The sequence below is a fragment of the Lacerta agilis genome, chromosome 6, assembly GCF_009819535.1.
Source record: "Lacerta agilis isolate rLacAgi1 chromosome 6, rLacAgi1.pri, whole genome shotgun sequence".
Taxonomy (NCBI): domain Eukaryota; kingdom Metazoa; phylum Chordata; class Lepidosauria; order Squamata; family Lacertidae; genus Lacerta; species Lacerta agilis.
Genome location: NC_046317.1, coordinates 78,299,967 through 78,315,652, shown reverse-complemented (window position 1 = coordinate 78,315,652; position 15,686 = coordinate 78,299,967). Strand labels below are relative to the sequence as shown.

At 48.4% G+C, this 15,686-nt stretch overlaps 1 protein-coding gene across 3 annotated transcripts in view; it reads left to right on the top strand.

Moving 5' to 3' along the window:
* Window positions 1–2,388: 2,388 nt before the first annotated feature.
* ATP9A (ATPase phospholipid transporting 9A (putative)) overlaps window positions 2,389–15,686 on the top strand; it is an 89,816-nt gene continuing 76,518 nt past the window's right edge. For 2 of the 3 annotated variants that reach the window (XM_033153559.1, XM_033153558.1), the window contains exon 1: window positions 2,751–2,884. In XM_033153559.1, coding sequence (XP_033009450.1) covers window positions 2,817–2,884 — 68 coding nt within the window. In that variant the 5' untranslated portion in view covers window positions 2,751–2,816. Of the gene's footprint in view, window positions 2,538–2,750; window positions 2,885–15,686 lie in introns of those variants that run through there. The other variant, XM_033153560.1, reaches the window with a different exon arrangement.

Genomic DNA, 15,686 nt, shown 5'->3' with positions numbered 1-15,686 from the left:
CCTGGGCTCCTTCGGAAGGAAGTGTGCAAACCTGGCCACTTGGCCCCAGCCTTCTGCGCATTTTAGGTAATCTGCGCAGTGCTCAAAAGCCCTGACACTTGTAGCCACATGTAAGAACTACTTTCTCTGTAAGAGCTACTTTCTCTTACAGTCTGCCCTCCTCACAACCACTAGTTCTCTTCCAGAGAATGATTTCCCCCAGAGAATTGGATACGAAATAGTTACTTTAAGACAAGTGATACCTTCCTTTCCTTGAGACTAATCTCTTATCACTCCTGTGTGCAGACAGTGAAGCTAAATTACAGCTTTTATAGAATTCATTCGGCTTGGACCCTGCTCCGCAGCGTACTTGCCACAATGATTAATGCGGTCTGCCCTAAGTCCCGTTGCCTTGAGTTTTTCCAGATGCGTCGTCCTGATGAGATAAATATGCATTTAACAGATGACATGAAGAAGTGGGAAGAGCAGTGGGCAAGGATAATCAAATTCCTCAATGGGATCAAGCAGCTTCGGGATGCACCTGTTTTTATGGGGAAAGGAGGATGGGACAGCAGAGTTAAAGAGAGGCCAAGAATTCCCCAAAGACAACCATCCAGTTCCTGGAGTCAATTAGGGTAATCCAGCTGCCGATAGGCAAACTGTGACACACGACCACATTTAGCACTGAGATCAAAGGACAATGGCATGGTGACAGCTCCTCAGCCCAGTTGGTGCAATCAAAGAGAAGAAACTCTATACTTGAGAGCTATGGACTTGCCTACTTAGTTGGTTTAAATCACACTGAAGCAAGTTGGATTTAGCTATTCAGCTATATTGTCTTGCATCATTCCTCCAAGAGCATACAAAGCCCCCTTCCTCCATGACTGCATAACTTTGAAAACTTAGTGCAAACAAATCAGAAGGAATGCTCAATAAACAGGTCAGTGTTCACATATCAAAGGAGCACCTAATACAACTGCCCATGCGTACCCCTTGCCAACCCCTGGCCATGGCTGCTCCTTCTGTCACTGCCTGTTTACTTGTTGTCACCCAGGAAGTAAGCAGCAGGGGTCAAATTAAGGAGAAGCAGCTGCAGACTCCCCTTGCTTTGCACTCTGCTTTCTCTTGCAGAAGTGGTGATGCAACAGCAAGAACGAGGCAAGGCTAGCTAGCTAGCTTGCAGCCCCCCGGGATGCTGTTGGACTACAACTCCCCTGATCAAAGATGATGGGGGTTGTAGTCCAACAACATCCCAAGGACTATAAAACCTGCACTTGGGAAGGTAGGAGGCATCTTCCCAAAGGGTCCCTCAAAACGTGGTGTTGGCAATCCCCAACTGTGTTTAACAAACAGGCTTGTGACTCCCAAGGATTAAGAAGAGGACAAGAAGAGTTTGGATTTGATACCCCGCTTTATCACTACCCTAAGTAGTCTCAAAGTGGCTAACATTCTCCTTTCCCTTTCTCCCCCACAACAAACACTCTGTGAGGTGAGTGGGGCTGAGAGACTTCAAAGAAGTGTGACTAGCCCAAGGTCACCCAGCAGCTGCATGTGGAGGAGAGGAGACACAAACCTGGTTCACCAGATCATGAGACTACTGCTCTTAACCACTACACCACACTGGCTCTTAACTGTAATTTGAGTAAAGTACTGGTAAAAGGTTCTCACAATCCAAGCAGCCTGGTTTCAGCCCAGGGTGGTGGTCTGAAGTGTCTAGCTGGCACTGCATGCAGGTGGGACAAAATAATGATTAGGTTTGAGGGCTTGGCCACACTTCCCTTTCCTCCACTCTTTCCAGGCACAGTCTGTGCTTTAAAGCTCTTGTGTCAGAGCACCTTTTTCTCCTCCACCCCAAGCTTCCTGTACAAAAACCCACTGGAGCAAACAACAATCCATGGAAAACTTGAATTGATGTTTGCTCTGATTGAGCACTAAATAGTGGTTTTGTGGGGGTGGGGGAGTTCCAGTGCAACAACAACAACATCTTGACAAGGAGCTTTTAAGTGTGGACCTGTGCCTGCAAAGAATGGGGCAAAAAGTAAGTGTGGGTAAACTCTGAGATTGGCCTGGAGAAACAAGCACCTATGGGGCTGGCCCTATCACTAGACAGAGTGAGGCAATGGCCTCAAATAATGGGTGTCAGCACTGGGCCATTAACCTTGAGGTTCCTGGTCTTCCCCTTCTCTTGGGGATCAGGGCTGTGGTGTGACACAGAGACTCCCTCAGGCACCTACTGCCCTCCAGCCCACTGAAGGATGCCACCCCAGGGCCAGGGTTGAAGAAAGAGTCATCTGCCAATCCAAGCCAGCTCCCTATACCTGGCACAGAGGCCTGGCCAGCGTGGCAGCCAGCCAAATATCCTGGCACCAGGAAGTGTGTGTGGAGTCGGGGGGGGGGGCGGGGAAGTGACTTTGCTGCGGGGATGGTTCGACGTCGAGCCTGGACAGCAACTTTCTCCAAGGCCGCGGCTGCTCGGAAGCGCAGCTTGGCGGAGAAGCGCAGCACCTTTACCTGAGAGAGATGGTCGAAGGCGGGAAGAAGAGACCCTGCGGCGCGGGGTGCGTTGAGCCGGTGGACGGGTGGGAAGGCAGCGTTGCCTAGTGGCGGGGGCGACCGCCGCCCAATGGGTGGGTCGGGGAGGGGGAGATGCGGGGGAGGGGGCGGCGTGAGCGTCCACGTTACCTGCGCGTCGCCGCCCAGCCCCCAGCCCGCCCCGGTCGTCCTCGGCAGCGCCGCCGCTGCCATCAGAGCGCGGAGAGGCTGGGCCGCGCCTGGCGAGGCTGCTGGTGGGAAGCCGAGATCCTCCCCGGCGCTCCTCCTCGGCCGCCGCGGCCATCATGACCGACAACATCCCCTTGCAGCCGGTCCGGCAGAAGAAGCGGATGGACAGCAAGCACCGCGGCGGGTAAGGCAGCGCCGGGCCCGGCTCCCTTCGATTCCCTCCCCGCGCGCGCGCCTCGGCTCCTCGCAGCCGACGGGCCTCGGCTTCCCCGCAGCCAACGCGCCTTCCTGGGCTCTTCTGCCTGGCTTGGATGGACGCCGGTGCGGCCTCCTTTCTCTCGCTGTCTCTTTGCTCCGCGGCTCTCTCGGCGAGGCCGGCTGCTGCTGCTGCGTCTTGGCCCTGCCTTCGTCGCTCGGGCTCGCCTCTTCCCAAGCCCGATCCGTGGCGGCGGGCATTCCCACGGCCGGGCGTAAACGCTTTTCTTTTCTCTGCCGGTCTGTCTCCAAGCCTCGCGGTGGATCTCCCTTTCCCCGATCCGGATTCCCCACACCTCCCCCGCCCCACCGCCCTACCAACCACCGTCTCCGGTTGTGTTCGCCATGTGGGTTTGCTTTCCCAGATCCGCGTTTATTTCGAAGGCGCTTCAGTCGCCAAGCCGAGACATAGCCTTGGAGGCGGGCAGCGCTCTCCATGGGCATCTGCGCGCGCCCGGGACGCGCTGGGTGGGTTGCATTGCGCTCCCCCACCCTCTCGTTCTCCTTGGGAGATAAAGAAACCCGCCGATGCCCTTGGAGGGACTGGGTGGATCCTTTTCCTATAAGCTGGGATTCTGAGGGAGAGGTCGAGCTCTGGAAGGGGCTGTTTTGTTGGCGGGGGTCTCGCCCAGGCAGCCGGAGCTGACAGGTTGCTCCTGACGCCATTGTAAGGTGGCACGCCCAGGCGGAGGCTGCCATTCCAGCCCGCGGATCCTGGTCGAGGGAAGGAAGGCGGAAAGAGAGCGAGGCGGGCGGGTTGGCGCTGCTCCTGCTGCCAGCATTCTTTTGCTCTGGACAAGAGGAGAGCCAGTGCAGCCGCAGTCCCTTGTTTATCCTACCTTTGCTTGTCTGACCCAGGTGTCAGGAATTTTACTTTTTGAAATATGGCAACCCTACTTAGTGGAGAGATGCAAAGGATGTGCTATGCTACATACAACCAGCTGTTCTTTCATTCCTTTATTTTAGTACTGCAAAAGCATCTATATGCCCCCTTGTTTTGCTAAGTAAAGGAATGAGTTGCCTCAATGTGGTTGCACTACAACTCCCATCATCCCTGACCATTGGGCTATGCCATCTGGGACTGATGGGAATTGTAGTCAAGCAGAATTTTTTTTTGGGGGGGGGGGGAGGACACACCCAAGGTTGGGAAAAGTGGTTTTAGATCATAGCCATACAACTACCGCTTCCAGTGTGGTGTAGTGGTTAAGAGAGGTAGACTCGTAATCTGGGGAACAGGGTTCGGTTCTCCACTCCTCCACATGCAGCTGCTGGGTGACCTTGGGCTAGTCACACTTCTTTGAAGTCTCTCAGCCGCACTCACCTCACAGAGTCTTTGTTGTGGGGGAGGAAGGGAAAGGAGAATGTTAGCCGCTTTGAGACTCCTTTGGGTAGTGATAAAGCGGGATATCAAATCCAAACTCTTCTCTTCTTCTTTTTTTTTATTTGGGTATCTCGCTCCTTTACTTAGGGAAAGAGCGGGTATGTAAATCCCTTTACTAAAATAAATGAGAGACTGATTTAAAAGACATGGCATGCGAGGAAAAAGAATTGGGGAGGGAGGAGGGGAAAAGCAGCTCAGGTACCACTTCTTAATTTTATATTTCATATAGCATGATTATACAGCTCTGTCTCCTGTGTAGATCCTGGCTGACTTGGAGAGCAACCTCTCATTAGAAAAAAAACTCTCCTTTTCCGAGATTAGACCCAGCAAAGAGTGGCAGGCAGGCAGGGGTGGTGTCATAGGCCTCCTGGCACCAGCACTGTTGCTGTCCCTTACCAGGGCAGTGCAGAAGCAGGGTGGCAGTGAGGTGTAGGTGGGAGTACCAATTGGCTCTGCCCCTGCCACACCTATGACCCACCCCTATTTGCTGTAAATAAAGCGATGCTGCACCTGGGAGGCCAAATCCATTTCACCTCTTGCGTCCGGGAGCAGAGGAGGGAGCAATGTCCAGTCCAAGTGGGTGGGGCTGATCCTGCCACAAAGTTATTCTACCAGATAGCTGACTAATGGCTACCAGAATCCTCACAGGAGTTGCCCTCCTCCTTTGCCAATATTTCTGGCTTCTAGGAGCTGCTAGGTGACACATCCAAACCCTCTTCTTATAACAATTTAAAACAAAGGGGGGAAATATGGCTGTTTGATCTATGGCATGAATCAAGAGTGCTTTCTAAATAAGGAATAATTCCAGTAGAGGCATGCTCATCATAGAAAAGCTGTTACGTCTGAATAAGTCACCCAAAGTGGATTTTTCAGGAATAATCCCTGCAATGCTTAATTTCTGAAAGGTGACCTGCAGGAGATTGTGCCTGTGGAGAAGCCATGTCCTCTCCTCTGTAAAGCTTGACCCTAGAGCAGTGTTTCTGAAACTTGGGTCTCCAGCTGGCTGCTTTTGGACTCCCAACTCCCACCATCCCTAGCTAGCAGGACCAGTGGTCAGGGATGATGGGAATTGTAGTCCAAAAACAACTAGAGACCCAAGTTTGGAAAAACCTGCCATAGAGATTTGCTTGGTACCTTTAAAGTCACCAATGAAGCTGAACAGTTCCTTCTTTGCTCTTTCCTCCACCTTCCTCCCTTCCCTGCTGGCTGTGTGCACCTGGAAATACTGATAGTCATTGGCTGTGGTGTAGTGGAGAAAATGCAGCAGTGGTGGCTTTTAGGGAGCACAACTAATTGGGTCGCACTTGGAGCAGAGCCTCGGGGGCACCAAATTTTGGCATCACACAGGGCGCCACTGAAATTTGAGACCCCAAGGTCTGCCACTGCATGCAGTGGGGTCCCACTCTGGGACTTTTTTTCCAGGACAGGAGTAATGATGTCATTTGCTTGGGTAATTGACAAGCCTTCCTTGCTCTAGCAAGGGAATGAGGTGATAATGAGGCTTTCAAGTGTGTTTGTGACAGATTGCCATTGAGGAAGTCAGAGGATGAGAAAAATGACAAGAGAGAGTGGACATCCCCCCCTTTCTTTGATGGGCTTCCAACTTTACACTACCAACAGGGGTGCCCCGTGCAAGGCCAAAATCTGGTGCCCCCAGCCCCTCGCCTTCCATTCTGCTCAATTCACTGTGTCATATTTGCAATTCTCTGTAGTGCCCCCTTGGCTTGGTGTTCAGTGCGGCAGAACCCGTCATGCTGCCCCAGATCCTCATCTGCTGTCAATTTAAATCAGGCACCCCCAAACTCGGCCCTCTAGCTGTTTTGGGACTATAACTCCCATCATCCCTAGCTAACAGGGCCAGTAGTCAGGGATGATGGGAATTGTAGTCCCAAAACAGCTGGAGGACTGAGGTTGGGGATGCCTGATTTAAATGGTAATACTTTATTGCAAGATATGCTTGTATTTCTAATTAAAAGCTAATGGTTGCATTTCAGCTGGTGGAAGACGCTTTATGTTTTAGAAGTTGTTGTGTTTTGCACCATGCAGTTGAGTTCAGTGGAATTTACTCCCAGGTTTGCAGGCACACCAATAAATTGTGCAATCAGAAATGGTTGTGCTGGCAGAACAACCCCCCTCAGTACAGCACTGAATGCAACCTATGTTCTTTTTTGCTAAAGAAATATTAAAGGATAATAGTTGGTTGGTTTCAGAATTGGTTCCTGGTTTGTTGACCTTACTAGATACAGGTATGTTCAGTAGAATACCTCATAATGTGCAAAAGGCCTGTACAACTTGTGAGTGACTAAGTTAAATGAATCTCGCCAGTCCTGCAATGCAGTCTGCTAGGTCTGGGGCAGGCTGGATTCTAGCTTGGTGTAGCTCGTAAGGCTGTAAATGAAGCAGAAAGCACTGGTAGTCAGTCGTTATCTCAAAGCCAACATTTGGTTACAGTCTCTCATTTAGAAATTGCACATCCGTTGCAGAATGTGTGCTGCTGTGCTTTCGACATTCATTTTATGGCTTTTACAAGCTGTTTTCAAGTCCGGCTGCCAGCAGCCTAATGAGTTTCTACAAAGCTCCCAAGAACAAAGCCAAGAACTTTGTTTGGGTGTTTCCCAGTGTTGGAGGCAGTATGCCTCTGAATGCCAGAAGCTGCGGATCACAAGTGGGGAGTGCGCTGCTGTGCTTAGGTCCCATAAACACTCAGTTGGCTATTGTGAGAAGAAGGTGCTGGACCAGATTTGGTCCAATCAAGCAGGACTCTTCTTATATTCTTAGTCACCTACAGTGTATGCACTGTGTTCTAAATCTGTGTTCTTTAGCTGGACTACAATTCCCATCGTCCATATCCATCTTAGTCAGCCATCAGGGATTATGGGTGTTGTAGTCTCAACAACATCTAGGGACTGAAAGCTGAAGAACACTGTTCTGAACAGTTAGTACATTAGTGTGCATTAGTACACAGTGTACATTAGTACACTGTTCTAAACAATTAGACATAACTGCCTCCCACATTCTAGGGAGGCACACCAAGGGAGGGGTCAGAGCTCAGTGGCAGAGGTTATGTTTTACATGCACATTGATCTGTGGGATAAAGGTAAAGGTACCACTAACCGTTAGGTCCAGTTGCAGACGACTCTGGGGTTGCAGCGCTCATTTCGCGTTACTGGCCAAGGGAGCCGGCGTATAGCTTCCGGGTCATGTGGCCAGCATGACTAAGCCGCTTTTGGCAAACCAGAGCAGCGCACGGAAACGCAGTTTACCTTCCTGCCGGAGCGGTACCTACCGGTATTTATCTACTTGCACTCAGGGGCGTAGCAAGGGGGCAGGGGGGGCGGTCCACCCCCAGGTTCCAGGGGAGGGGGGTGACACTTTGGCTGCCCCCCTTCACCCCGCCCCACCAGGCGGGCCCCAAATGGGGGCATGCCGCCTTTTCCCCCTCCCAGCGGCTTTTTTCCGGTGCGAGGGGGTGGGCCAGCGAGGAGGGGGTGTCATGCTAGTGACAAGCGTGACGCCCCCTCCTCGCTGGCCTGCCCCTTGCACCGAAAGAAGCGACCGAAAGGGGAGAAAAAATGAAGCAAAGCGGGCCAGCGCTGAAAGAAGCGACCGAAAGGGAAAGGGGGGGAAGCAAAGCGGGCGTGCTCAAGCGCCCACTATGCTTCTCTTTTTCCCCCTGGGGGCGTGGTGTTGCGCTGTGAACGTGCGTCATGACACACGCACACATCGCGATGCCCCGCCCCCAGGTGTGCCTCTTGGCTTCCCGCCCTGGGCAGCCAAGGGGCTAGGAACGCCCATGCTTGCACTTGACGTGCTTTCAAACTGCTAGGTTGGCAGGAGCAGGGACCGAACAATGGGAGCTCACCCCGTCGCGGGGATTCGAACCACCAACCTTCTGATTGGCAAGCCCTAGGCTCAGTGGTTTAGACCACAGCACCACCCGCATCTGTGGGATATCTCCCTGTAAAAAGATTTCCAACCACCAGGCTAGAAAAGACTACAGCCTGAGAGCCATGGCTAGGTGACCCCATTGGAGGTGGGCTAGTTGACCCAATGGCCTGTCAAAGCATAAGACAGCTGCGTATATTGGGCCAGGCCTGTAAAACCTGTGGCCTACCATGCCAAACATAGCACAATGCAATGTTTTGATGCTATTGATGATTCAAAATGACCACCACCTCATTTGTAGGCAGAGGCTGTGAAAGCCAGCCAACTTTTCTGCTTGCCACTTGTTAATCCTCTGGTTTTTCAGACATGGAGTGAATGCAGAAGACCTAACAAACATGACTGAGATGGGCTGTGTGTGGCTTGGTGGGCTTCACAAGATGCACAGGTCTCTTGTTAGGGCCAGGCGACATGTGACTGGATCTTCCAGAGCTTGCTTGTTTGTTCAAAGTAGCCAGAAGATGTGAATTGGATCGAGGCTGCCATGCCAGAGATACGAGTCTAACCTTTACTCCCCCAATTAGTCGTTAATTTGTTTAAAATTTGGAAAACCAAATTTTAAAAAAATTGGGATAAAAAAAACCCTTTTCTCCCCAGACTATTAGCCTGATTTGAATCAACCTATTCCAAACCTTCTCACCACTATAATTATGATTTGTTGTGTGGGGTGAAAAGAGTCACCGGTGCATAATTTAAGTTGGGGAGATAGCTCCCCCACAACCACATATACACACATCGCAGCTCCTTTAGTCTCAAAATATACATTGAGAGAGCTGTCCATGGATTTCCCATATAACTGTAGTTTGCCCCCCATTAGACTACTTATTATTGTTATTTTATTTATTAAACAAATTCATATGTATTTATAGATTTCTCCTAATGAACACATATGTGTGCGCAATTTTGCCTACTGCACACATTTTTGGCATGCAATTTCCTAGCATAATGCATCATTTTGAATTATATTTTCACCTCCCTGTGGTACACCCTCCCTTCAGATGGAGATAACGAACTACACAACTTTTAGAAGACATCTGAAGGCAGCCCTCTATTGGGATGTTTTAAATGCGTGATATTTTACTTTGTTTTTATAATATGCTGTAAGCTTCCCAGAGTGGCTGTGGAAACTCAACCAGATGGGTGGGGTGGTATTATTATTATTATTATTATTATTATTATTATTATTATTATTATTATTATCATTATTACTGCTACAGTATTATCATTATCATTATTATTATTATTCAATGTATGCATTTTTGTAAATGTTCTTTGGTTGGAAGACTGCATCTCAAAACTTGGAAAAGTATAGATTTTGAGGGATAGACATGTTTTCATGCACATACATCATTTCCAGAAGTGTGAATTAGCCAGCTTTACAAACCAAATTACAAACTGTGCGCTGCTCTGGTTTGCAAGAAGCGGCTTAGTCACGCTGGCCACATGGCCCGGAAGCTGTCTGCGGACAAACACTGGCTCCCTCCGCCTATAGAGCGAGATGAGCACCGCAACCCCAGATTCGTCCACGACTGGACCTAACAGTCAGGGGTACCTTTACCTTTTTTACAAACCAAATTAGTCTCTGTTCCTTTGGCCAGCCCTGGTGGCCAACACCCTATGGTTGTTGTTGTTCAGTCGTTCAGTCGTGTCTGACTCTTCGTGACCCCATGGACCAGAGCACGCCAGGCACGCCTATCCTTCACTGCCTCCCGCAGTTTGGCCAAACTCATGTTAGTAGCTTCGAGAACACTGTCCAACCATCTGATCCTCTGTCGTCCCCTTCTCCTTGTGCCCTCCACCTTTCCCAACATCAGGGTCTTTTCTAGGGAGTCTTCTCTTCTCATGAGGTGGCCAAAGTACTGGAGCCTCAACTTCAGGATCTGTCCTTCTAGTGAGCACTCAGGGCCGATTTCCTTGAGAATGGATAGGTTTGATCTTCTTGCAGTCCATGGGACTCTCAAGAGTCTCCTCCAGCACCATAATTCAAAAGCATCAATTCTTTGGCGATCAGCCTTCTTGATGGTCCAGCTCTCACTTCCGTACATTACTACTGGGAAAACCATAGCTTTAACTATACGGACCTTTGTAGGCAGGGTGATGTCTTTGCTTTTTAAGATGCTGTCTAGGTTTGTCATTGCTTTTCTCCCAAGAAGCAGGCGTCTTCTAATTTCGTGACTGCTGTCACCATCTGCAGTGATCATGGAACCCAAGAAAGTGAAATCTCTCACTGCCTCCATTTCTTCCCCTTCTATTTGCCAGGAGGTGATGGGACCAGTGGCCATGATCTTAGTTTTTTTGATGTTGAGCTTCAGACCATATTTTGCGCTTTCCTCTTTCACCCTCATTAAAAGGTTCTTCAATTCCTCCTCACTTTCTGCCATCAAGGTTGTATCATCAGCATATCTGAGGTTGTTGATATTTTTTCTGGCAATCTTAATTCCGGTTTGGGATTCATCCAGTCCAGCCTTTCGCATGATGAATTCTGCATATAAGTTAAATAAGCAGGGAGACAATATACAGCCTTGTCGTACTCCCTATGGTAATGAAGTGTACACCCTATGGTAATGAAGTGTATTTTGCTACTTGCATGATAATGGTATAATGGTGAAATGCCAGATGAATGAAAATGGTAAAGGGAATTGGCAATGTTTCAAGGCGGTTCTGCTGACACATAAAAGCAGCCTCGTGGCTGTGGAGCAGAGCAGCCAATTAGTACTCCTTGGCTGATCTTGCTTTCTTTGTAAAGAATTATACTGTCTCCACTGGAGTTTCGTTGACACCCTTGTATGGCTTCCCTTGTTAGTAGTGCTTGCAGCAATTGCCCTGAGCTAACCCATGCTCCAGAGCTGTTAGTCACAGGCTAGGGAATCGACTTGCTTCAACTGGGTCACAGAAGTGGTATTTCCTATAACCACCAAGAGCTGTTGATAGCACAGAGCAGTGCTGCCGGTTAGGGTGTTTTCATTTTATTTTTTGACCATCCACATTTCTGCTCTTTAAGATGTGTGTGTGTGTGTGTTGGTTAGTTGGGCTTCAGATCAGCTTCTGAAGTCTCCGTATTTACACTGCTGAAAACAATAGGACTTCTGAGTAGACTTTCATGGGATCGTTCTGTGGGTCAATTGGCTAGATCCATTAACAAGCAAACGTTTTGATCAACTAAAAAAAGTGTTCCTACTTAATTGGGCAACAGTTGCTTAAAAAAAACCAAAAGAAAACAAACTTTGCTGAGCAGGTTTGCTCTTTGTAGATTTTTGCAGGAGGTTCAGGATCCCAGCTTGCACCATCAGTCATCAGCATTGTTTGGCAAGCACCAAGCACCCCAAATTCCCGCATATCTTGCCCCTCCTGGAATGTGGCAGCAACATTGCTAGTAGGAGACTATTTACTCCATGGAGCAAGTGGCTCCAGTAAGGCAAGGTGGAATAAAACAAATAAGATAAAGTAAAGCTATCATGTTTACTTTCTATTGGATAGAGGCACCCTGGAAACGGGCAGGGAGTTTTCTGCATTGCACTCATACAATCTTAAGCAGGACACTTTTTTTTCACCTTTGGGATGCTTTCTTTCATTGGCAACCTTCTAGTGCACACTTGTGGTGGGTGAGGCCAGTGGCAGGAGGGGGCAGAGCCAGTAGACATGACTTTTCCCTTTGCTCAATGGGATGCATTCCAGCCAGGCAAAAGCCAGGGGTTTCTGTACATCCCACCACCTAATCATCCAGGCAAGCTAGGGGCATTGGCATCATTAAAGGGCACATTCCACCCTGGCAAAAGCATGCGGAGAGGGTGTGGAACAGAGCCACTTGTGGGATGAGTCCAAAGGGCTGGATAGAGATACACAGAAGGCTGCATCGGTCTCATGCGCCAAGAGTTCCTCACCCCTACCTAAGGGTCTCTAGTCGGTGTGGCATTTATCTGCCTTTGTGGTTTGTGCTGTAGTCAGGAGCACAAGAAATGCTTCTCTAGCCAGCAAAAAATGCAGGCACCATTTGGATCAGTGGGACTTCCCTTTGCAAAATGCAAGGAGCTAACCTGGCAGGCTTAAACATGACAGGCTCGGGATAGTCAGAATGTGATCCACTGTATATTCAGTTTCCAAAATAAGTCTGGTGAAGTCATGCCTCAGTTCTCCCACCAAGAACAGAAGGAGTGTTCTGCAGCTTTGCTGTAATGAAGAATATCCATCTGAATATGAGTTATGTGATCTTTGGGTAGTGGCACAGACATTACACCCTACCAGAGTGGCTGGGGAAACCGATCCAGATGGGCAGGGTATAAATAATTATAATAAATTATTATGAGAGAGAGAGAGAGAGAGAGAGAGAGAGAGAGAGAGACAATATGATGACTATGCTGAAATCAAACGTTGCTTTATAGCAGAAAATGGATGAGTAATTTTGGCCTTTTGCTTTTAAAGCAAATTAAAAGCGAAGGTAGGCTGGAACGATTAAAAATGGACGAAGGATCAGCCAGCCACCATTCTGGAGAGATAATGCTCTTTGATTGTAAAAGATGAGCTGATGGAGAGGTTGGATGCATGTGTCAGGAACTCATTTAGCTGAAAGGGCTCAGATGGGCTGTAGGAAATTTCTCTTAACTGAAGGGCTTCATAGATGGGCGTTGGCAGGAGTTTCTTCATAAATACTCCAAATAAATAACTAAACATAGTTAGCGTGCCTATTCATTCTGGTCCATCTGTTGACTGAGTGGTGGTCATACAGTGAGAAGCTTGTATTCCAGGTCTACCCCTGCATTGCTTCTCAATGGGTATTCATCTATGTATAGATCTGATATCCAGACACTCTCTTTCCACCCACAGCTGAAATCCCCCTTTTCTTTCCCTGGCTCCTTTCACCCCCTTCGGCACTTAATTCATTGCATTGCTGCTACGGTCAACTTTGCACACACCCTGCATTGCCCTAAAAACAAACAAGCCCACACCAACACACCAGGATAACATTTGCATCTCAGGGTTGTCATACGTCATTCTAACTCACTCTTTCTCCCAGTAAAATGGGCATGATAATACGGAGCTACTTTGCATGGTTGATGAAACCCACTGCCTCAACCACAGCCCTGCCCCTGCAATATTTGTATGATAATTGTGAACTTTATCTGCATTGGCATAGTATCATTTAAAATGTTTTCTGACTCAGGAGGGAGAGACGCTTTTTTCTGGTATGAAATAAGCCCCAGGTTAGAAAGATCATGAACTCCTGTCTTTGCTGCTACCTTTTGTTTTTCAGTTGACACACAACTTCCCATTTGCAGCTAAACTAAAATCCTGGATATCTGTGCGGCAGCAACAATGACTTACCCAGGGAAGACCAGCAGAAAAGGCTTGAAAACAAACTGGAGATATTACTGCTCTAGAGTTCAGAAAATGGGCATTTCACTCTAGCCTTTAATGGGCTTGATCTGCATTCCTACATTTCAGCCATTGCTATGACTTCATTCATTGGCTAAAAGCATGAAAAAGTGGTTAGTTTCTCATAAAACAAATTAGGAGATGAATGCGTGTACTTTATGTGTGAGGTTTCTGTAGTGGTTTCTCACAAGTAAACACGCTGGACTCCGGTCTGTCTATTTACAGGTTTATTGTGCAAGTATTTACAGTGCAGCGCTCAAAAGTTCATGTCCATCTTAGTCACTCTCAGATTCCGGAAGTGGCGCTTTCCTGGAGCGCCCCCAGCAAAGGAACTTGTGCACCCCCAGTCTCCTCCTTTCCTACTTGTGTTTCACCCCTCTACATAAGTGGGGCGACAGAAACCTCGTTGCTCCCTCCTTGCTAGTCTGGGTGGGTGAGTGTCTGGGCTCTGGAACATCCCCCAGCCCTCTCTCTTCCAGGTTTCCCTCCTGCCTTTTGTTCCCTCCGGACCCCAATCTCCTCTCTCCTCAGTGCTGGGGATCCCACTCTCCTCGCAGTGCTGGGGCTAGTGTGTCCTTTGACAGCCCCTGCACTGCCCCGCTGGTCTCTGACAGTTCCCTGACATCATGTCTCACATCTCAGGTTCCACAAGTGCTAGAAACCTGATTTTTTAAATAATAATAATAATAATAATAATAATAATAATAATAATAATAAATAATACTGGGAGTCTTTAGGTTTATGGTTCATGTCATGGGCCATATGGTGCAAAGTGAGACAGTGTGGCAAGAGCAGAATCCTTCAGAAGAGGAGAACCCTGGAACTGGGCAAGGTTCAGATAGTGATGTTGAAGAGGCCACTGCTGTTGCCAGATGCCTCTGTAAGGGAGGGTGAGATGGCCAGTTCCTCCTCTGCATTCTGAGAACAAAGTTCAAAGGGTAGTCATCAAAGAGGCAGCTGGCCAATCGGTGGAGGTGGCTGAATTGGTTGCAGTGGTGATGCACTTCCTGTTTTTTTGGTGATGTGTAAGTGAGCACCTTAAAGATTGTACCCAGAAAATATCAATACTCCCCTTTAAGACAATATTTATATGGCCAGCTAAAGAGAAAATTTGGTTCCCCACTAATTTTTCACTCAGCACATGAAAATAAACTGTAGAAAAGTAAGCAACGAAAATTATCGCCTCAAGGAAGAGAAAATCAGCCGAGCCTAAACATATTTATAGGAGTGTAATTTCCCCTCCCATGAAGCATTATTAAAGCTTGATTTCATAACTGTTGAGTGTGTCTAAATCTATGAACGCTTTTGGCTGTAATTCTCCAGGGCAGATCTTGTCAGCTACATTTGCTCATTTTGTTGGGGATTGTTAAAGAAACCCTTCTGCTGCCTGGGTAGACGAAGGCCTTGTCAAAGGAGAGCATAAATCCATACCCTCCAACATGCCCCAGTGGAAAACCAGGACGTCCGTCTTTCAGGACCTTGATCTTGTCCATTTTGCACAAAATGGAATGTCGGGACAGTTGAGGGGTATGAAATTCAATTGGCAGATTGCCATAAACCCGAATTTTTAAACTAGAGATTACAATGGGCAGGGAATGTTTTGGAGACCGAGGGCCACATTGCCTCATGGACAGCTGCCTGAGGGCCGCATGCCAGTGGTGGATGGAGCCAGAGAGTTCCGGTGGCCAGAGAGAGAGAAGCTTGGAAAGCTGTATACAGCCCATGGGCTTGAGGTTGCCCACCCCTAAATAATAACTAGGGATTGGGAATTAATTGTTGTGACAGGTGGCAGTGTCTAGGCCTCACCAATCCAATGCATGATAAACTTCAGCCTCTTTCTCCTATGAATCCTTGACCCTCTTTATGTGTACTGAAAGAATCTGGGGAGAACTGATCAGGCAGGGGTCAGCAAACTTTTTCAGCAGGGGGCTGGTCCACTGTCCCTCAGACCTTGTGGGGAGCTGGACTATATTTTTTTTTTGGGGGGGGGATGAATTCCTATGCCCCATAAATAAAAGCACACATTCTGCTCATGTAA